Source organism: Mauremys reevesii, linkage group 15, assembly GCF_016161935.1.
Source record: "Mauremys reevesii isolate NIE-2019 linkage group 15, ASM1616193v1, whole genome shotgun sequence".
Classification (NCBI taxonomy): domain Eukaryota; kingdom Metazoa; phylum Chordata; order Testudines; family Geoemydidae; genus Mauremys; species Mauremys reevesii.
Genome location: NC_052637.1, coordinates 11165266 through 11187284, shown reverse-complemented (window position 1 = coordinate 11187284; position 22019 = coordinate 11165266). Strand labels below are relative to the sequence as shown.

Sequence of the window (22019 nt, the reverse complement as noted above, 5' to 3'; positions counted from 1 at the left end):
ACAGTATGTTATCCCCAGCCTAACCAAATCCCTAGTACCATGGTAACCAAATGGCAGTTGCTCCAGGTTAATCAAGACACCTGGGGCCATTTAAGATCTTTCTAGAAGGCAGTGGAGATAGCTACATTGATTTGGGCCACCTGAAGCCAATCAAGGGCTGGCTGGAACTAGTTAAAAGCCTCCCAGTTACTCAGTGAGATTCGTGTGTGAGGAGCTGGGAGCAAGAGGTGCAAGGAGCTGAGAGTGAGAGAGTGTACTGCTGGAAGACTGAGGAGTACAAGCATTATCAGACACCAGGAGGAAGGTCTTGTGGTGAGGATAAAAATGGTGTTTGGAGGAGGCCATAGGGAAGTAGCCTAGGGAGTTGTAGCTGTCATGCAGCTGTTACAGGAGGCACTATAGAGAGCTGCGATCCACAGGCTGGAACCCGGAGCAGAGGGCGGGCCCGGGTTCCCCCCAAACCTCCCAACTCCTGATCAGACACAGGAGGAGTTGACCCAAACTGTGGGTTCCACCAGAGGGGAAGATCACTGAGGTGAGCAAATCTGCCAATAAGTGCAGAACCCACCAAGGTAGAGGAGGAACTTTGTCACACTAAATACATGGAGCTTCTTTAATCTCTCATTCTAAGGCAGGTTTTCTGGATCTTTAAATAGTCTCATACCTCTTTTCTGAACACTTTTAATTTTTTTAGCTTAAATTTGTTCCTAATTGACTTAAACTAAACCAAAACAAGCTACTCTTAAAAGAAAATAAGAGTGTCGACAAACGGGGTTTGCATTGCTTGAAATAAATCAGGTTGAATTTTCAGTCCAGGGCAACTCTCCATGTAGACAAATTCTGATTCAGTTAAATGGCTGCAAATCCCTGTGTAGAAGGCCTTTTCTACACACAAAAGATGTACCACTTTAACTGTGGACTCAGCATAAATGTGGAGAAGTCAATGATTGAAATTCTTGAAGCTGCCTAAGGAATTTAGAAGCCCAGTTCTCAAGACTGATGGGAATTGAGGCATCCAAATTTTCTAGGGGCCTCTGAAAAATCTCAGCCTTCTACGTGCAAAAGATGGAATGATAGAAGAAAATATTGGAATATTATATATGAGACTTTGGAAATACAGAACAAACACCCAATATCAACCTCTCAGTACTCACCATGTCACAACAGGTTTTGACAAACAAAAAATCTATACAGCTGGTCAGAACATGTTTTTGTTTTTTCCCCAGGGAAAATTTTGAGTTTTTGTCAAAAAAGAAAAAAAAAAAAAAAAAAGGACACCCACCCAAACCAATTATTTTCAACAATCAAAATCTAAAATATTTCAGCTGAAAACTGAACATTTTTTGGCCACAAACTGCTGAAAACTAAAACATTTTCAGACAAAAATGACCACCCTCCAAAATTTGTTTTTTTGGTTTGGGTGTTTCAGTTTTCTGATGAAAAATCAATAATTTGTAAGGGAAGCATACACTTCCCATGAAAAATTTCATTTAATCAAACTCCCAATTCTCTGAAAAAAGTTTTGATGGAAAATTTTGACCAGCCCTAATTATCTGGTTTGTCTGACTCAGTTAAATAGCCATGTCTAGAGTGTTCTTCGTAGTCACATCTTTGCATTACACTAAGGTGTGGTTGGAAAATATTGATCAAATGAGGTTTGGATTAGAAACAGGGTGAGGGTGGAAATCATGAACATGTTAGTGCTTTTCCATCCCCATTTTCTTACCAGATCCATTGTGTTCATCAGAGGAGCTTGGAAAGTTTCATTCACCAATGTCTGTAGAAATAGATGTGGGAGCTGTCAATGGATGTAATTATTTGCAAAATAAGCTCCACTTAAAATACAGAAGGAAGTCAAGCCATATCATTGTCTTTATTTTTGAAGTTTTAAAAAACAAAATTACCAACAAATTGAAGGTGTGTGCAATAGGTAGAATTTTGGATCTTATATTAAAGCAAAAGCATCGCTTTGACAAGCAGACATGAAGCACTGTGGTGTAAGTCAGTGGAACTCTACTGAAGTCAAAGGACAATGTACACTAGGATTTACAGCTGTGATTATTACATCTAGTTGGAAAACTAGGATTTTTGCCATGACAATTTTTACAGGAAAAAATCCCATTTGACAAATTCCACCAGGAAATTCCAGTATGGGAAATTTTGAAAATGTGGGAAAGATTTTTTTTGTCACCCTCCTTCGCACACTTTCTTACCATTTCCCAAAATTTTCTGGTTGGGAAAAGTGAAAGTGCTATTTATGTGCTCAACTTACTTAGGTAACTTTTGCAAGTTGGAAAACAGACAGGAAGTACAGAAAATCCCACAGTTTTGAAACAAATAATTTCAGAAATACCAACACATTTAGAGATTATTTTTTTTGCAGAAATATTTCATTTTCACTGAAATTGTTTCTTTTCTAGACTTTCAACACAATATTTTTCTCCTTAAAAAAAAGTAAAATAATTTTTGATTAAACCCTATTTTCCATTGCAAATTTTTTTGTTGGACATTTTTTGGCCAGCTCTATTGCAGAGAATTAGGTTAGCATACATTATCTCATGAATTCAAAAAATCCATTAGACATTGTTGATCAAAAATACCTTCAACCAGTTAAAGATGCTCACACAAAGCACCATTTAACCTGAAAGTACTTCCTTAACTAATCTATTGTTGCCATGACTTTTACACATTGCTAATTAAAAAAACCCTACTTTGAGTCACTGTGAATTTACTAATTGAGGTTCAAAACTGATGAGAGCTAATCATAAGATGTTTGATTCCCTCAACACTCATGAAAGTCAACGTTCTGCTGGAATAAGGACTCAGCTCAAAATGGCGACCTATTTTCTATCACCCTTATTCAGACTGGGGAGTGTGTTAGATCCCATAAGCTGCTCTGCTTGGGTGGAATCCTGCTCTTGCATGGCGCCCCATGGAAGTTAAAATGCAGGACTAGGGCCTTGCTTTCAAAAGTGCTATTTAAATCTATGGGAGTATTTTTTAGTGAGGTTTGGATTTTCAAAGGGTCCAAAGGGAGTCAAGAGTCCAATTCCCATTAAAAGTTAATGGAGTTAGTCATCTAATTCCTATAAACCCCTTTGAAAATCACAGTGGGCCTGAATTACTACTGGTTTACTACCTAATGGGCCTGAATTACCACTGGTTTATTCCACTTTGTGCTGTGTAACTTCATTGATGTTCAGTGAAGTCATATAGAGCAGGCCCCATAGGGATCACAGAATCAGGCCATGAGTGAGAACTCCAGTAACCCTGTGACTTCAGTGGAACTTGGACCCCCTGGCTGAGATTTTCAGATTTGCCTAAGGGATTTGGAGATACAATTTCCATCACACATAATGGGAACTGCACATCCAAATGCCTTTGGTGGCTTTGATAATCTCATTCCAATGGTTGAGCAGTCCCCCAGTGAAGGTCAGTACAGAGTCTACAATGGGCTATCCCGAATGCCTAGTCCCTGATGTTAGCGACACTTACAACCCATCACTCTACTCAAGGCCCCTTTCACTTCCACGTTCCGCAGCATGTAGATAATGGGGTGCAGCATGGGGGTGAGGACCCCAAGCAGCATGGCCACCAGCCTGTCCCGATCCGGTGAGTGGTTTGATGAGGGGCATATGTAGGTGAAGATGGTCATGCCATAGAACAGACACACCACTGCGGGGTGGGAGGTGCAGGTGGAGAAGGCCTTGTGCTTGCTTTCAACCGACTGGATCTTCAGGATGGCCGAGATGATCTGGATGTAGGAGAACAGGGTGAACAGAAAGGCTCCCATGCCGAATATCCCTATGTAATGGGGGCCACCATCTTTGTGAGGTATGTGGAAGCGCAGGAAAAAGCCAGCACTGGGGGAATGTCACAGTAATATTGGTTAACTTTATTGGAGTGGCAGAAAGACAGGGAGAAGGTAAGCTGTGGGCGAGGAACCCAGTGACCTATGTCCCGGCCATCATCAGAATGCAGAGTCTTTTGTTCATAATGACCACACAACGTAAAGGGTTACACATGGCCACATATCAATCATAGGCCATCACTGCCAAGAGGAAAACCTCCGTCCCTGCTAGAGTCACCAGGACAGAGAGCTGCAACAGCAGCCAATGAAGGAAATTGTGTTGCAGCTCTCGGACCTGAACTTTGGGCATGGTAGCAGTGGGGCAGCAGATGTCTAACAAGGAGAGGTTGCTGAGGAAGAAGTACATGGAGTTGTGCAGCTTAGCCTCAGTCCCTATGGCTATGAAGATGAGGCCACTGCCAGAAAGGGTTATAAGGTAGATCAACAGAAAGGCAACAAAAAGGGAGAGGCAAATGGCTGGGTGATTGAAAAGTCCCGTAAGGATGAATTTGGTCACCATCATCCCATTGTCCATTTCTCTGCTTGAAGAGGAGCTCTCCTGCAAGGGGTTAAATGAAAGCGATTTCATTTTGTGAAATTCTATGCATGGGAATGGATGGTCTTAGTGTTAAGGCAAAGGAGTGGAAGACAGAAGATCTTGGTTCTCCTCCAGATGCATGTGCCTACCTGTTTCCCCATAATAATAAACATTCTCAGATTGATGCATTTGGGATTTTGTTTTTTTTTAAGACCAAATTGAAACATTTCATCTTGGACAGATTAGACATTAAACTCTTTCCACCTGAGCTGCTTCAGTGATTCATGGGAGTCGTAGCGTGGGTGCTTCATGCTCCCATTTTCCTCTCTGAGTTGAACTCCCTGGCTGAATTACATCTCATCTGACATGCTGCAATGGAGGCATAAACAGGGGGATCTTGACTAGGCGTAAAGAGGTTATTTTACCTCTATATTTGGAACTGGTGCATCCGCTGCTGGAAACCTGTGTCCAGTCCTGGTGACCACAATTCATGAAGGATGTTGATAAACTGGAGAGAGTTCAGAGGAGAGACACAAGAATGACCAAAAGATTAGAAAACATGCTTATAGTGATAGACTGAAAGAGCTCTATCTATTTAGCTTAACAAAGAGAAGGTTAATGGGTGACTTGATTACAGTCTATGAGTACCTACATTGGGAACAGATATTTGTTACTGGACTCTTCAATCTAGCAGAGAAAGATATAACAAGATCCAATGGCTGAAAACTGAAGCTGAACAAATTCAGACTGGAAATAAGGCATACATTTTTTAACAATGAAGGTAATTAACCATTGGAACAAGAAGGGTCATGGTGGATTCTCCATCACTGGCATTTTTAAAACAAGGTTGGGAGTTTTATTAAAAGATCTTCTCTAATTCAAATAGGAATTATTTGGGGGAAGTTCAATGGCTTCTGTTATACAGGAGGTCAGACTAGATGATTACAGTGGTCCCTTCTGGCCTTGGAATCTATGAATTTTTGAACGGTTCAACCAGAAGGGAGTCCTCAGTGCATCATGGGAAATGTAGTCCAGCCCGAGAGCCCACTCCACAGAGGAGAACAAAGGCATGAGGCATCTGAACTACAGCTCCCATGAATTATCAGTGATGTCCAACTGCCCTGAAATTGAATGTTTTGACTGGATTTGACAAACTGATATTTTCATTTCAAATCATCCTGATCCAGAACAAAATATTTCATTCCAATTTTCCATCAGGAAAAAAATTGAAAATGTTTGGCTGAAATTCCTGTGGAAAATTTTGATTCTGACAAAACTGCATTTTCTGTCAAAAAATTTTTTTCCTAGTGGCTAGCTCTATTTGCTACTCTCCAGTCATATAGTATAATATTTTGTTTAGTCATAGACTATATATTTTGTTAGCAGTTCAGCCATTTATCATATATCTTCACCCTCTCTTACACTTGTCTTTGATTGACTTTTCTCCCTGCTAGCTTTCTCTCCATTCCTAATTTAAATAATACTCCTCTAGATTGTTTTTTAAAACTACTAATCTAGTAGTCTGATTCACCTCTGTTTATAGTAGGTGCCCTTCTGTTTATGCCTGCTTTCTCCAAAGATTTCTAAACCTCTCATCTCCACCATATTCTCATCCATCCTTGAGGACACAACAATCTGCAACCTATTGTCACCCACTCTTCCCCTTTATCTGGCTCTGCATTTCAGTGACAATTGCTGCAGAAGTGTTTGATTTCAGCCTTCTTCTTGATCATTTAAACTTGATCATCAGCACCTGTCTTTCATCCTTCCCAGTATAACCAGGGGCAGCTCTAGCCATTTTGCCGCCCCAAGCATGGCGGCACATCGTGGGGGGTGCTCTGCCAGTTGCCGGTCCGGCGGCTCCGGTGGACCTCCCTCAGAGGTGCTTGCGGAGGGTCCGCTGGTCCTGCAGCTCCGGTGGACCTCCCGCAGGCGTGCCTGCGGATGCTCCCGGAGCTGCGGGACCAGCAGACTCTCCGCAGGCACGCCTGCGGGAGGTCCACTGGAGCCGCCTGCCGCCCTTCCTGCGACCGGCAGAGTGCCCCCCGCGTCGTGCCGCCCCAAGCACGCGCTTAGCATGCTGGGGCCTGGAGCCGGCCCTGAGTATAACCAAGGAACTCTTCAGAATCCCTGCTGGGTGGAGTACCTCTTTTGCCATGATACTCACACACACCCACACCATTTCAAACAGCACAAGTTAAACACCGTGATATGCCACAAGCTAACAGCATTCCTCTTCCGTTTCAGCAACAAGACAGCAATATTCCCAAGGATATCTTAATAGAAGTGGAATCATCCAGAGACACTACCTACTAATGGGGTATAAGACACATTTAAAATGTGTGACAGCATGGTCCTTCCAAGCAGGCACTGGCTTGGGAATCTGGAGAGCTGCGTTCTGGTCCCAGCTTTGCTACCTGATCATGGATATCTCTGTTTCCCTTTTCATCTACTCAGTCTTGGATTTTCAGTCCTCCTCCTATGGAAATCCCAGGTTAGAGCCCTGCAAATAATAAGGTGGCTAACAAATAGGAGGATTTCTCATCTGTCTCCTCCACAATCACCACCAGCTACAGAAGCTAAAGAGGAGCAGCTTTGTGGGAGCCCCATGTTAAATGTTAGCAGCATTCCATTGCCCCCCCCCCCCCCGCCCCTTTAACTGCCTGACGTCTACATGGCTGTTCATCTCTCTCCTCTTCAGACTGCATGTCCCACCTGCTTCTATGCCTGCTTTGCTTCCTTCTCCTACCAGTAACTTTTGCCATGCTGCAGTCTTCACCTAAACTACTATCCCTTGTCCTGTAGCCCTGGCAAACTCTCTGCACTCCTTCAGATCCCTTTTCCAAACTCACACTTTTCCCCCCACGATCTCTCAGTCAATGATATTGTCATGAATCCCCTTGAGATAATAAAATAAAATAGTTCAGAAGAAAGAAAGAAAGAAAGAAAGTATCAGTCAGGCATTACCTTAACCCGTACATTCCTTTCGCACTCCATTTGTCTCCATGGCCTCCTGTTACCTGCCACACCAACTTCTCTTGTCTTGATCAGTTCAAACAGTGAGATCTTTGCTGCATGGACCATGGGTCTCAGGCCTGGTCTACACCTAAAAGTTAGGTTGCCCTAGCTACTGTAGTGGAAAGAGAGAGGCTGAGACATGAGGCCTGGTATGAGGGACCTGGTGTAAGGTCTAAGGCCTGAACTAAAGTCAGGCTCTGTTACAAAACAGATGCTTGCTTGCAGGTTCACTCTCTGATATATGAACTTGGCAAGAACAGGGCTGGCATTGCAAAAGCACAAGCACTCTTAGGCACTAAGTATTCATGTAAACACATTCCAGAAGGGTAGTACCAGAACAGCCTGATACAAAGTTATGGTGTAAAGACACTCCCTGAAGATTATACAAGGACACACTGACCCCTCTTAAAGATAAGGTCAGGATGACAGGATGATGGATCGTGATGTTTTAATTGAACCAACAGGTACAAGGTAAAGGATGATAACAAACCACGTCAGAGGGGTAATATGTAACTTACTTGTATCAGTGTATAAAAGAGGGGTCACAGAGGAGATGTCTTTGTCTGGACAAGATGGGAGTGGAAAGTCCCGCCGCTCACTGAGTTGGTCCATTGTCACGGGCATACATATATTAAGTGTACCTGTAGCACATATAGGGCAGTAATGCTGTGCTTTGTCATCAATAAACCTGGCCGAGTGCCTTTGCCACTGAACAGAGTCTGTGGTCTTCTTGGGCACTTCGATCGAGATCTGCTATACTGGCTACCTGGCCAGAGCAGCACACAGAGAGAACCCACACAGCCAGCAACTGACAACAGCTACATCGCTCAGGACGGTGAAAAATTTCATGCCCTGTGGTGACATAGTTAGATTGACTTAACCCCCAATGTAGATGGATCTAGGTCCATGGCAGAATTCTTCTGTTGATCTAACCACCATGTCTCAGAAGGGTGGATTTACTACAGCATTGGAAAAACCCCTTCCATTGCTGTGGTGTCTACACTACAGTGCCATAGCTGTGCTGCCATATCAGCTGTAGTGTAGACATGGCCTCATACTCCTTTCACTTACAATAGTGTAAATATCAGTTATGCCAGTAGCAAGAGGAGAGTCATATCTGTGCCTGTAATCCCTTTGTAAAGTGCCATGTGCTTGTGTGACGCTACATGCATGCGTTAAACAATAACATGAACAATAACATAGGTCTCCTCTCAGGTCAAATCAATTTATGTGTCTCACCTGCCTTGAGCACAAAAAGTGTTTCCTTCATTAGCTCAACAGGCTCCTATAAGAACGTGTTGACTGGCATGTCTAGGGAGACCAGTCCTCTAGAGTGATCACACAGTGGATAGCCTGAAGTCAACAAACAGCTCTTGCATTTCCATTATATCATCTGCCTTGGCTCTCCCTTCTTCCATGTGGAAGGAGCTTAAAATAATCTCTCAATCCTACAAGGCTTTATCAGGTCAATAAACCTTACTCTATCCATTATTCCCATGGAGTAGGGGTTAGTCTTTTAAATAAGGGCTGAAGGATCAAGGTGTTAAACCTACTGGATTAGATTACGCTGTATTTAGGCATTGAGTTTCATGCACATTTTGCTTATACATGGGCTGGATCTTGCAATGCTTACTCACACAAGTATTGATTACTCAACTGAGTATTCATATTAAAGCCAGTTGTGTTGCCCAAGTGTAAAAATTAATTAACCAGGTGTTGAGTGCATCCTGTGAAGACAGCTGGTGTATAGAGGGTGGCTAGTGCCTTCCAAGATGGGGGCCACAAAGAGCAAGGAAATGATGGATTCTGAGTACAAAATGTACGGGGGATTAGCATAAATAAGTGTTCTAGACTGTAGCCGTTTGAGTTGTCAAAACCAGACTATAATCATTCAATGACTCGAGACACTAGATTAAAAAAGCTAAAGCTTTATAACTGCTAAACCACAAATTGTCAACATCACATGCAAAAATACCCAAAGTAAATAGCCTTAAATCAAACTCTAATAAAGTTCTCAAGCAACATTTTTCTTTCTTTGCCTGCCTGTCTATTTCTACGATTTTTGATGGAAATATTTTTTCATCGGTTTGTGTGTGTACAGAGAAATCAATGTTTACTGATATTTACCAATTAAAACCTAATCCTTCCAAACCTATTTCTATAACCCTTGTTAAGTACAGTACAAAGCAGGTACACTGGGTAAATGACATGTGAATGGTGTGTTATTTTAATGGGTGAAATCCTGCTCCAATGGTGTCCAGGGGAGTTTTGCCATTTATTTCAGCTGGGTCAGGATATCAGCCAATGATTTTGATTATCTTGATTATCTCACTTTTTTGGGCTTAGCAACTCCATTCTTCTTTGGACAAGTCATCAGTAGCTATTCTGAAGAAATGACCATACAACACCAAAAAGAAAACTCTGTTTCCCACATTCAGTAAATCTTCTCAGTTTATTGCCTTTTCACTGACAACTAAAATAATGACCTTACATGCTCTAAATTCTCGTGAAATCCATAAATTTACTGACTGCTTTTCTTAGGGCCTTTTTTACCTCTTTGTTTCTCAGGCTGTAGATGAGTGGATTGACCAGGGGAGTCAGGACAGTGTAGAAGACAGAGAACACTTTGTTCAGGTCTCTCAGTATCTTAGTTTTGGGTAGAAGATAAACAATGATCAGAGTCCCATAAAAAGTTGTAACCACAATGAGGTGGGAGGAGCAGGTGGAAAATGCCTTTTGCCTCTCAGTGGTGGAAGGGATTCTCAGGATGGAGGTGATGATACAAACATAGGATGTTACAGTTAGTAGAAATGGTGGCAGTGAACATACAGTTGACAGGACAAAACCCAAAAATTCTATTAGGCGAGTGTCACTGCAGGAGAGTTTTATCATTGGGGTGAAATCACAAAAGAAGTGATCAATCTTACCAGGCCCACAGAAAGGCAGTTGTGACATCAGAGATGTTGTCATGGTAATAGCCAAAAAGCCAATTATCCAAGACCCAGACAGCAGCAGGACACAGAATCTGCCATTCATATGGGCTCCATAGTGCAGTGGTTTGCATATTGCTAAATACCGATCATAAGACATCACGGATAAGAGAAAACACTCTGTAGTAACTAGGACTCCAAAAATATAAAATTGTACAATACAGCCTCTGAATGAGATGGTTCTGTCCCCCGTCAGGAGACTGACCAGCATCCTGGGCAGGATAGTTGAGGTGTAGCAGGTCTCCAGGCAGGACAAGTTTCCCAGGAAGAAGTACATGGGGGTGTGAAGGTGCTGATCAGTTACAACAAGTATAATGATGAGTATGTTCCCTACCATGGTCACAGTGTAGATCACTGAAAACAGAAGAAAGAGAAGAGCTTGCAGTTCAGGGAGATTCCCAAAGCCCAGGAGGATGAATTCTATATCTGTTTTATTGCTCCAGTCTGCACTGGCCATGGGTAGTATCTACAGAAAATCCAACATATCCTGGAAGAGAACATGAAAAATATATTTAAAGATTAATGTATTGTCAGCAAATAATGCCATAAGATTGGGGTTTTTTGGTTTGTTTTTGTTTTTTTAATGGCTTCTCCTGATGGTTACTAGCTGAATGGTTGGGTGGGGAATGCAACCCAAGGTGTAAATTGACGGACAACTCATTTTCTGTAATAGATTATTGCTCTTCTCGAACAGCAGCTTAAAGAAACTGTTATTCTATATGGACACTGAATTTACAACACGAAATATCAGGCTAGGTATACATATGCTGTAGCAATACAGGTTATATCAGTGTTAAGAACTGCATGGAAATTGCTGGAAGCCAGTTGCAATGCACAAAAAAAAAATTTTATTTTATTTTTGGGTTTGCTTTTAAAAAAGTCAGTCAACTTCATGGATCTGCAGAGTTCGAGGGTGTTTTGTTTGTTCCCATACCATGCAGCACTGGTCTGCAGAACACAAGCCACAAGCAGCACACCATGATTTAAAAGGGCCGAGGATTTATGTGGACAACTGGAACTTCCAGAGTTACGCTATCGAGAATTCAAACACAAACCAAAGATAGAATTCAGAGATTTGGAAGGGAAATAAATCCCCTGCCTTAGAGTATAAGCCAATTAAATGGGTGGGTTGGGAGAAAGCTGCTCTGTGCACCTACCTCTTAAGCAGCTTGTGCATGTAACTGTTGGAGATAGGCCACTACACTGGGTGGATTGATGATCTGATCTGATACACCCATTCCTATGATTCCAAAATAAACAATTCAGGCTGAGATTTCCAAACCTGCCTAGGGGAGTGGGGTGCCCAGTAAAGAGTCTATGAAAATCACAGCCTATACAGCTAAAAAAATTGTTAGCAACTATCTATCACGAATATAGATAGATATCATTCATCTGACGAAGTGGGTACTCACCCACGAAAACTTACGCTCCAATACTTCTGTTAGTCTATAAGGTGCCACAGGACTCTTTGCCTCCTTTTATCTATCACTAAGTTTCTCAACAACTCACTGAGACAGATCGCCTCCTGAAAGGTAAAATACAGCAGTGAGCAGAGAGGATGGACATTATCAGCAGCCCACTCTTGTCCATCTGCATTTCTGATTTAACTGAAAAGAGTAATGAAGGTTTTTTTCACCTCTGAAATTGGTCTATTTCAAGCTGGAATTGTTTGATATGACCCCTTTGTTCAACATTTCTGGGGCTGAGATGCAGGTTCTACAATCCATCTTCTAACACCACCTCTCCATGTATATGATTTCCTTCAATAAGCAGATTGTAGTCTGGATGCCCTAGTTCTACTGTTCTGTTTGGTGTACGTTCTGCCTTGTATAAAAGTGACTGTCTCTGTTGTCTCATTATTTATCCTTCATGCAAGAAGGTGAAATCTCTCAGGACATTTCTGCAGATGGATTTTTAAATCAATTTAGAGGAAAACTGGGACATTGTTAAGCGTGTCAAACTCTTAACCTCAAAGGGAATGAGTTAGAGGGTGTAGAACTAACCTCAAAGAAAAACTCTTCTCTCTTTTTTTTTCTTTACCACATATATTAAATGCCCCAAAACTTTGTTAAAGCCGAGTTAAGGTTGCCCAGAGGTGCCTCGTACCCTTCCAGAATGGGAAAAGTCATAAACTGAAACCTCTCAATACTAAGAAATGAAGAGTTAAGGTACACACTATTGCCACAACACAACTTTAACTCTGAATCCTGGAGCTGGCAATAGCCTCAGCGTATGAGTCAGTAATGGGGGTGCCTGCAAAGGTTAAACTACCAACAGAAATGATGGATTCTCTAGCTCTTGAGCGATGGGGCTGTGAATAAAGGCATTTCTCCTTCCCTACCCATACCACCCAGCCAGGGCAGGAGCAGGGGAGGGGAGGGGAAAGGTGTGGTGGCTTCAAACCAGATAGGGGAATGTGGAGCTGACAGTGTCACAGCTAAACAGCCCTCTCCCTCCCGTAGATCCCCTGGGGAGGCAGATTAGCACTGTAGATTGCTAACACTGTTGCAAGCATCCCAGGGCATTTTGGGGAGGGTCAAAGGTGTGAGTGTGGAATGGATGATTCCTTGCAGGGTACGAGAGGCCAAGAGGGAGAAGGAGAAAGAGAGCAGAGAATGGGTTAACTCTACGCTCCTGCTAGGCCTGAAGATAAGATGCTGACTCCAGCCAGGTCAAGGCCACAGCACACATCTGACTCTCAGCTGCCTGCCAGGAAAGAGGGGGGCCTGGATTCCCCCCCCCCCCCGATGAACTGTAAGAAAGGAGGATTCAGCTGAACAAACCTGTGGAGGCAGCCCAAAATGAATGAGACAGTGAAGGCCAACACAGGGGAAAACAAAGTCCTGCCAGTGTGTTTTGGAAAAGTTGAGGAGACCACGGAAAATTGTTTTGGACTGGTACAAAGAGCAGCAGGAACAGAGGTCATGGAACGAAACACCCCCCAAAGGAACCCTGGACTTAAAACCCTCTTAAGAGAAGGAGCAATTCGGAGATCAACAGGGGATCTCGGATGACCTGGGCCCAGGACAGAACTTCCATCCACCCCTCCCCCTCTTCTTCTTGGCCAGACTCAGGTAGACTATGAAAATGGATTAGAGCTTGGGGCACTAACGCTTTCTTCCTTCCTCTGAGTGCTGTGGGGAGCACCCATCACTTTCCACTATTCTTTTATTATTTTATTAATAAAGCTTTAAAATGTAGTCCTTGGTGTGCTCCTTCATCTCCTCCCTGAAAGATCCTGTGGCCTCAGCCTGATCACCTGATGCCCCAGGAAGATTGGTAATGGAAATCTGCCACAAAGGTCCCCACCTCCTTAGACCCCATCCCCCTGCCATCCACACCCATGTCCCCCTTCCAGTGTTTCTCCCCTTCCCCTGGCCCTACACATCCTCACTTGGACACTCCCCCAACTCTCAATCCTCTCCATCCCCATTTATCAGTGATTCATAGAGTTTAAGATCAAAAGAGAGCATTAGGTCCCCTTGTCTGACTCCTGCATAGCATAGGCCATTACGTTTCATCCGGTTACCCATGTTTTGAACCCAATCAGTTGTGTCTGGCAAAAGCATCTTCCAGAACAGCAGCCAGGCTGGGTCTGATGAAATCCAGAGATAGAGAATCCCCCACTGCCCTTGGGATTTTGTTCTAATGGTTATTTACCCCCACTGTTAAAACATGGGGGCCTTATTTCTAATTTGAATTTGTCTGTCTTCAGCTTTCAGTTATTGGTTCTTGTTCTGCCTTTCTCTGCTGTCTTTATTGATACTGCATAGTGTTTTTTTTAATCATTGGACATTGGCCATTATCTTTGAAAATTCATGGTCATCGGGGGAGGTCCAGGATGATTGGAAAAAAACAGATATAGTGCCTATCTTTAAAAAAGGGAAGAAGGAGAACCCAGGGAACTACAGACTGGTCTGCCTCACTTCAGTCCCTGGAAAAATCATATAGCAGATCCTCAAGGACTCCATTTTGAAGCACTTGGAGGAGAGGAAGGTGATCAGGAACAATCAACATGTATTCACCAAGGGCAAGTCATGCCTGACCAACCTGATTGCCTTCTATGATGAGATAACTGGCTCTGTGGATATGGGGAAAGTGGTGGACATCATATAACTTGACTTTAGCAAAGCTTTTGATACAGTCTCTCAAAGTATTCTTGCCATCAAGTTTAAAAAGTATGGATTGGATGAATGGACTATAAGGTGAATAGAAAGTTGGCTAGATTGTTGGGCTCAACAAGTAGTGATCAATGACTCCATGTCCAGTCGGCAGCTGCTATCAAGCAGAGTGCCCCAGAGGTCAGTCCTGGAGCTGGTTTTGTTCAACATCTTTATCAACTATCTGAAAGGGCTAACTTTAAAGAATTAAGGAAATTAGTTAGGCAAGTGGATTGGACTGAAGAACTTGTGGATCTAAAGGCAGAGGAGGCCAGGAATTACTTCAAGTCAAAGTTGCAGAAACTATCAGAAGCCTGCATCCCAAGAAAGGGGAAAAAATCATAGGCAGGAGTTGTAGACCAAGCTGGATGAGCAAGCATCTCAGAGAGGTGATTAAGAAAAAGCAGAAAGCCTACAGGGAGTGGAAGATGGGCGGGATTAGCAAGGAAAGCTACCTTATTGAGGTCAGAACATATAGGGATGAAGTGAGAAAGGCTAAAAGCCATGTAGAGTTGGACCTTGCAAAGGGAATTAAAACCAATAGTAAAAGGTTCTATAGCCATATAAATAAGAAGAAAACAAAGAAAGAAGAAGTGGGACCGCTAAACACTGAGGATGGAGTGGAGGTTAAAGATAATCTAGGCATGGCCCAATATCTAAACAAATACTTTGCCTCGGTCTTTAATGAGGCTAATGAGGAGCTTAGGGATAATGGTAGGATGACAAATGGGAATGAGGATATGGAGGTAGATATTACCACATCCGAGGTAGAAGCCAAACTCGAACACCTTAATGGGACTAAATCGGAGGGCCCAGATAATCTTCATCCAAGAATATTAAAGGAACTGGCACATGAAATTGCAAGCCCATTAGCAAGAATTTTTAATGAATCGGTAAACTCAGGGGTTGTACCGTACGACTGGAGAATTGCTAACATAGTTCCTATTTTTAAGAAAGGAAAAAAAAGTGATCCGAGTAACTATAGGCCTGTTAGTTTGACATCTGTAGTATGTAAGGTCTTGGAAAATTTTTTGAAGGAGAGGGTAGTTAAGGACATTGAGGTCAATGGTAACTGGGACAAAATACAACATGGTTTCACAAAAGGTAGATCGTGCCAAACCAAACTGATCTCCTTCTTTGAGAAAGTAACAGATTTTTTAGACAAAGGAAATGCAGTGGATCTAATTTACCTCAATTTCAGTAAGGCATTTGACACGGTTCCACATGGGGAATTAGTAGTTAAATTAGTAGTAGTAGTTAAGATGGGGATAAATATGAAAATTGAAAGATGGATAAGGAACTGGTTAAAGGGGAGACTACAACGGGTTATACTGAAAGGTGAACTGTCAGGCTGGAAGGAGGTTACTAGTGGAGTTCCTCAGGGATCAGTTTTGGGACCAATTTTATTTAACCTTTTTATTACTGACCTTGGCACAAAAAGTGGGAATGTGCTAATAAAGTTTGCGGATGACACAAAGCTGGGAGGTATTGCTAACACAGAGAAGGACCGGGATATCATTCAGGAAGATCTGGATGTCCTTGTAAACTGGAGTAATAGTAATAGAATGAAATTTAATAGTGAAAAGTGCAAGGTCATGCATTTAGGGATTAATAACAAGAATTTTAGTTATAAATTGGGGACACATCAGTTGGAAGTAACAGAGGAGGAGAAGGACCTCGGAGTATTGGTTGATCACAGGATGACTATGAGCTGCCAATGTGATATGGCCATAAAAAAAGCTAAAGCGGTTTTAGGATGCATCAGGCGAGGTATTTCCAGCAAAGATAAGGAGGTGTTAGTACCGTTATATAAGGCACTGGTGAGACCTCATCTGGAATACTGTGTGCAGTTCTGGTCTCCCATGTTTAAGAAGGATGAATTCAAACTGGAACAGGTTCAGAGACAGGCTACTAGGATGATCTGAGGAATGGAAAACCTGTCTGATGAAAGGAGACTGAAAGAGCTTGGCTTGTTTAGCCTAACCAAAAGAAGGTTGAGGGGGGATATGATTGCTCTTTATAAATATATCAGAGGGATTAATATTAGGGAGGGAGAGGAATTATTTAAGCTTAGTGACAATGTGGACACAAGAACAAATGGATATAAACTGGACACTAGGAAGTTTAGACTTGAAATTAAACGAAGGTTTCTAACCATTAGAGGAGTGAAGTTCTGGAACAGCCTTCCAAGGGGAGTAGTGGGGGCAAAAGACATATCTGGCTTTAAGACTAAGCTTGATAAATTTATGGAGGGGATGGTATGATGGGATAGCCTAATTTTGGCAATTAATTTGGCAATTGATCTTTGATTATCAGCAGGTAAGTATGCCCAGTGGTCTGTGATGGGATGCTAGATGGGTTGGGATCTGAGTTACTACAGAGAATTCTTTCCTGGGTGCTGGCTGGTGAGTCTTGCCCACATGCTCAGGGTTTAACTGATCGCCATATTTGGGGTCGGGAAGGAATTTTCCTCCAGGGCAGATTGGCAGAGGCCCTGGAGGTTTTTCGCCTTCCTCTGCAGCATGGGGCACGGGTCACTTTCTGGAGGATTCTCTGCAGCTTGAGGTCTTCAAACCGCAATTTGGGGACTTCGATAACTCAGACATAGGCTAGGGGTTTGTTATAGAAGTGGATGGGTGGGATTCTGTGGCCTGCATTGTGCAGGAGGTCAGACTAGATGATCATAATGGTCCCTTCTGACCTTAAAGTCTATGAGTCTATGAGTCTATGATAGGATGAATTGCACCCTTGGCAATTTAGCAGATGACACTAAGCTGGAGGGAGAGGTAGATACGTTGGAGAGTAGGGATAGGGTCCAGAGTGACCTAGACAAATTGGAGGATTAGGCCATAAAAATCAGAGGAGGTGCAACAAGGACAAGTGCAGAGTCCTGCACTTCGGAAGGAAGAATCCCATACACCACTACAGGCTGGGGATCAACTGGTTAAGCAGCAGTTCTGCAGAAAAGAACTTGGGGATTACAGTGGACAAGAAGCTGGATATGAGTCAGCAGTGTGCCCTTGTTGCCAAGAAGGCCAATGGCATATTGGGCTGCATTTGTAGGAGCATTGCCAGCAGATAGAGGGAAGTAATTATTCCCCTCTATTTGGCACTGATGAGGCCACACCTGGAGTATTACGTCCAGTTTGAGTCCCCCCACTACAGAAGGGATGTGGACAAATTGGAGAGAGTCCAGCGGAAGGTAACAAAAATGATTAGGGGGCTGGGGCACATGACTGTTGCTTGGGAAGGTTTTGCGGGGGTTGAAACTCAGGAATCTCTGGTTCAGATTTGGAACACTAATGTTATGTAACTGCCCCATGAGGCAGGGAAAATTTATATGCACTTAGAATGATCCACCTTTCAAGAGAAAGTGAAGCTCAACCCTAATCATAGCTTGACTTGGCAGAATTCATTTTTTTAAAACATAATTTGATGGATAATATTGATGTTCATTTAAAGCATTATTTTCTATTTTTTATTTTCACACCGGTGCAAAATTATGGGCCGTCAGACAATGGGGGCGGTCAGACGATAATTGTTTAATGGCAGCAGACATTTAGATTTACAAAGTTAAATTTCATAACCATTAAAACACAAATTGTCAACTCACATGTCAATGTATACAAAGTAAATATCCTTAAATCAAACTCCAGTAAGTTCTCAAGCATCATTTTTCTTACTTTGCCTATCTGCACATTTTGGTTATTATTTGTGGAAATATTTTTTTCTCGGTTTGTGCATGTATGGGGAAATTGATGCTTATCAACATTGACTGATAAAAATCTAATCCTTCCAAGCCTAATTATAGCAGAACTGGCAGTCTGCATTTTCTGCTACCACAGTGACACTAACGGGGTGACAATGAATTGCTGATACGGAATCTGATGGAGTTCTTGGGAAATAAGATGTATCTGCCAGGTGCTGTCACAGACCAGGCTGTGTTCACCCACAATCATGCTCACCTTGGACTTGACATTACAGGATGCTGAGTGCCCTCAATTCCCACTGGCTTCACTGAGGGCTGTGAATGCTCAGCATTTACCAGGAAATGCCCAGCCCACTGTAGGAATGGACACCATGTACTTTCCCTGCTGTATAATTGACAGATCAGATTTCAGAGCTATGAAGTTTGGAAATTTGCAAAACAAGGGTACCCTGGGCAGTTAAGGATCAAATCAGCCATTCACACAAGTGTGGCAAGAAACCCCATTGTACAGATAAGGAAACTGAGGTCCCGAGACGTGAAGTCAGCTTCCTTGGATCCCAGTGACAAAACAGGGAATAGAAGCCAGGTCTCTCTGTGCCATTATCACAGTACTGACCTTTCTTCAATATTGTCCACCTCAGTGCTCAAGTTCTTACGGAGCTATTGGGCCCTGGGACTCCTCTCCCATTACCTTGGCTTATTGAAGGAGATGGATAAAAAGAAATATTGAGCATCTTGTGCAATCCATGGTAAAGGGGCCCAGTATAAAACACAGTGTGCTCATGTAATTACAGGCGGTATTGGAATGGAAGCACAAGATGGCATCTCTCTGCCTTGGTGCCTCATTGACGAGGTGTTTTAAAGCAATCCACAACAGCAGTGATAAATATCAGACTAATAAAACCACAAAGACCAGGATCCCTAAGCCCAAACAGCACAAATATCAGCCACAAGATCGAGTGTGAGCTATAGCGGCCACTGACCTCAGCTAAAAAGCCTGATGGCCAGTGAGAGAAGTGTCTCAGACACATTACAGTAAACCAGCTCATTCCCATTTCACATGCACTGAACAAGCTATGATAAGAAGGTTTGAATCCTTTTAACAGTGGAGAATTTAGTGACAACTTTTCCCAGGGCCTCTTTGACCTCTCTGTTCCTCAGGCTGTATATGAGGGGGTTGACCATGGGAGTCATGACTGTGTAGAAGACGGAGAACACTTTGTTCAGATCTCTCAGTGTATCAGTTTTTGGTAGCATGTAGACAATCATTATGGTCCCATAGAAAATTGACACCACAATGAGGTGAGAAGAACAGGTGGAAAAGGCTTTTCTCTTCCCAGAGGTGGAAGGGATTCGCAGGATGGTGGTGATGATACAGACGTATGTTGCCAGGGTTAATAGATATGGCGGGAGAGTGCATATAGCAGCCAGTATGGTAGTGATAAGCTCCATCATACGTGTGTCACTGCAGGAGAGTTTTATTACTGGGATGAAGTCACAGAAGAAATGGTCAATTTCATTGGGGCCACAGAAAGTTAATTGTTGCATTAAAAATATTGTTATGTCTATAGCCAGAGAACAACTAATCCAAGTGCCAGCTGCTAGCTGGAAGCAGGACCTGCCATTCATAAGGACTGCATAGTGCAGTGGTTTGCATATTGCTAAATACCGATCATAAGACATCACTGCCAGGAGATAGCATTCTGCAGCTGCCAGGAAACCAAAGAAATAATATTGTGTGAGACAGCCACTAACAGAAATGGTTCTGTCCCCAGTCAAGAAACTGGCCAGCATCCTGGGCAGGATGGTGGAGGTGTAGCAGGTCTCCAAGCAGGACAAGTTCCCCAGGAAGAAGTACATCGGGGTGTGAAGTTGTTGATCAGCCACAACTAGCACAACAATGAGGACGTTCCCGGCCACGGTCACAATGTAGATGGCAAGAAATAGCAAGAAGAGAAGAATTTGCAGCTCGGGGAGATTCCCAAATCCTAGTAGGATGAAATCTGTGAGAACTGTTTGATTTCCCTGCTCTGGGTTCTCCATGAGGTGCAACTAGGGGAAAGAAAACACAATTTACAATAGAATCTGAAAATGATACATTTTTATCAAGCAGCAGCATCAATTTAGTTCCATAAATATTCCATATGGCCCCCTCATCCTGTTGGGTCAGTGAAGAACCAAGACTCTGGCTGTAAATTTTCTAGTACCGCAACTTCTACTTGGATCTTTGAGTTTCCAGCATCTCCCTAATTGTTTCAGTGGCCCAGGCAAAAGATCTAGGGTCATCCGAAAGGAAACTGCATCGGATAAGGTGATATTTGCTTCTCTTTCCTGAATGATCTATTTTTAATGAAGTTGAGTATGAAAGATTTGTTTACCTTAAGGCTGGCATAGAAGAAGCTGGAACCTGTGATGTGAGCTCTTCACTCAGTGTTTCAGAGAGCAGGATCCTTGTTCTGCCATCTGTCTCCTATCTGCTCCCCTTTGATGTGTCTACACTGCACATTATTGGCAGCAGCATGTAAGGTACGTGTAGCTACACACCGCCGTGAAAAGCAGTAATGAGACCTGCATGTTCCTGGCTGGACACCCTAGTTGTGCTGAGACCCTCGGTTTGCTTTGCCTTGTATCTCTCACCAGAAAATGAATGTCTCTCCTGAGCCGCTATTTATCCTTCAAACACAGCAGTGAATTCTCCCTTGAGATGTCTGCTAATGAGCATTTTAAATTACTGGGAAGGAAAAGTTATTCGCATATTTGGTTATTTGTTGCAGGTAGACAGTATGTTAACAGAATCATACTTCTTCTGGCCAAAACCTTCAGAACTAAAAAGACTTTATTGTTTTTGAAGCCCTATACATGGACCAGGGCCCTATTGTGCTAGGTGCTGTACAAACACAGAACAAAAAGATGGTCTCTGCCCCAGGCCTCTCTCACTCTGGCCTGTTAAAGCTTTGCATGAAATAGTTAAAAATCCATTAGGCCAAAGAGAGAGACAGACTTACAATTACTCTATAATGAGGCACTCATGTAGGAATTGAGACCCCCCCCCCCAAGCTCCAGTCCTCTAGCTCCAGTGATTATTTAGTTATTTCATACTCCTCCGTGTCCTAGAGCTGTCCAGTGCCCTAGCTCCTGAGTGCTCTGCAAAGACAGAGTGTGAGTATGCAGGTTACAGCAGATTGGGTCATTGCTCAAGAAGCACAGAGTTATGGTTGTGTTGACAAGCACTTTTACGTTGTACATCCTGATTAGGATGAAGAAGGTCCAGGGTCCCAGAAGATGGTTGGGGTGGGAGCCAATGTTGGTGAAACTTGGACCTTCCCCTTCTCTTGTCTTTTAGTCAGCCAGCATGGTGATGGCCAACTTTCCTCCCAAAGTCTCTTTTTTTGAGAAGCCCAAAAGGAAGTGATGGGTGGAATAGCCCATCCTTTCATTATCTTGTCCATCAATTATCTCTAATTTGTGATACTCCAGTTTTGGTTCATTGACTTCCTGTCTCACGCTGTTCTCATTTACCAGGCATGACCATAAAACCATCCTTGAGTTATACCAGGGGACCTTCTTGTTTGGACTAATTCAGACTTTTGCCTCTTCTGTGCACCTTTTCCCATCAACGTTTGTTGTTCTAGGTTATTGTGATTCTCTGTGAACTTTCACGCACTTCTCACAGTTGAGCTCACAATGAGGATAAGTTCGTAAGGCCCAATGATCACAGACCCTTTGAGAATCCAGCCTTGGCGGGATTTCTGAA

At 42.9% G+C, this 22019-nt stretch overlaps 2 protein-coding genes and 1 pseudogene across 2 annotated transcripts; all 3 read right to left on the bottom strand.

Annotated features, from left to right (window-relative positions):
- Nucleotides 1-3481: 3481 nt before the first annotated feature.
- Nucleotides 3482-4439, bottom strand: LOC120383660 (annotated as a pseudogene).
- A 5463-nt stretch (nucleotides 4440-9902) lies between these two features.
- On the bottom strand, nucleotides 9903-10853 carry LOC120383659 (olfactory receptor 11A1-like). The gene has a single exon (XM_039501827.1). It carries the CDS (start codon nucleotides 10851-10853, stop codon nucleotides 9903-9905), a length of 951 nt encoding a protein of 316 aa, XP_039357761.1.
- Nucleotides 10854-19339: 8486 nt separating this feature from the next.
- LOC120383658 (olfactory receptor 11A1-like) lies at nucleotides 19340-20311 on the bottom strand. Its single transcript, XM_039501826.1, has one exon. The coding sequence runs from the start codon at nucleotides 20306-20308 to the stop codon at nucleotides 19340-19342; it is 969 nt and encodes a 322-aa protein (XP_039357760.1). The 5' UTR covers nucleotides 20309-20311.
- Nucleotides 20312-22019: the final 1708 nt, after the last annotated feature.

Coding starts and splice junctions, on each gene's coding strand:
- LOC120383658 (XM_039501826.1), bottom strand. CDS start 20,308: ATGGAGAACCCAGAGCAGGGAAATCAAACAGTTCTCACAGATTTCATC.
- LOC120383659 (XM_039501827.1), bottom strand. CDS start 10,853: ATGGCCAGTGCAGACTGGAGCAATAAAACAGATATAGAATTCATCCTC.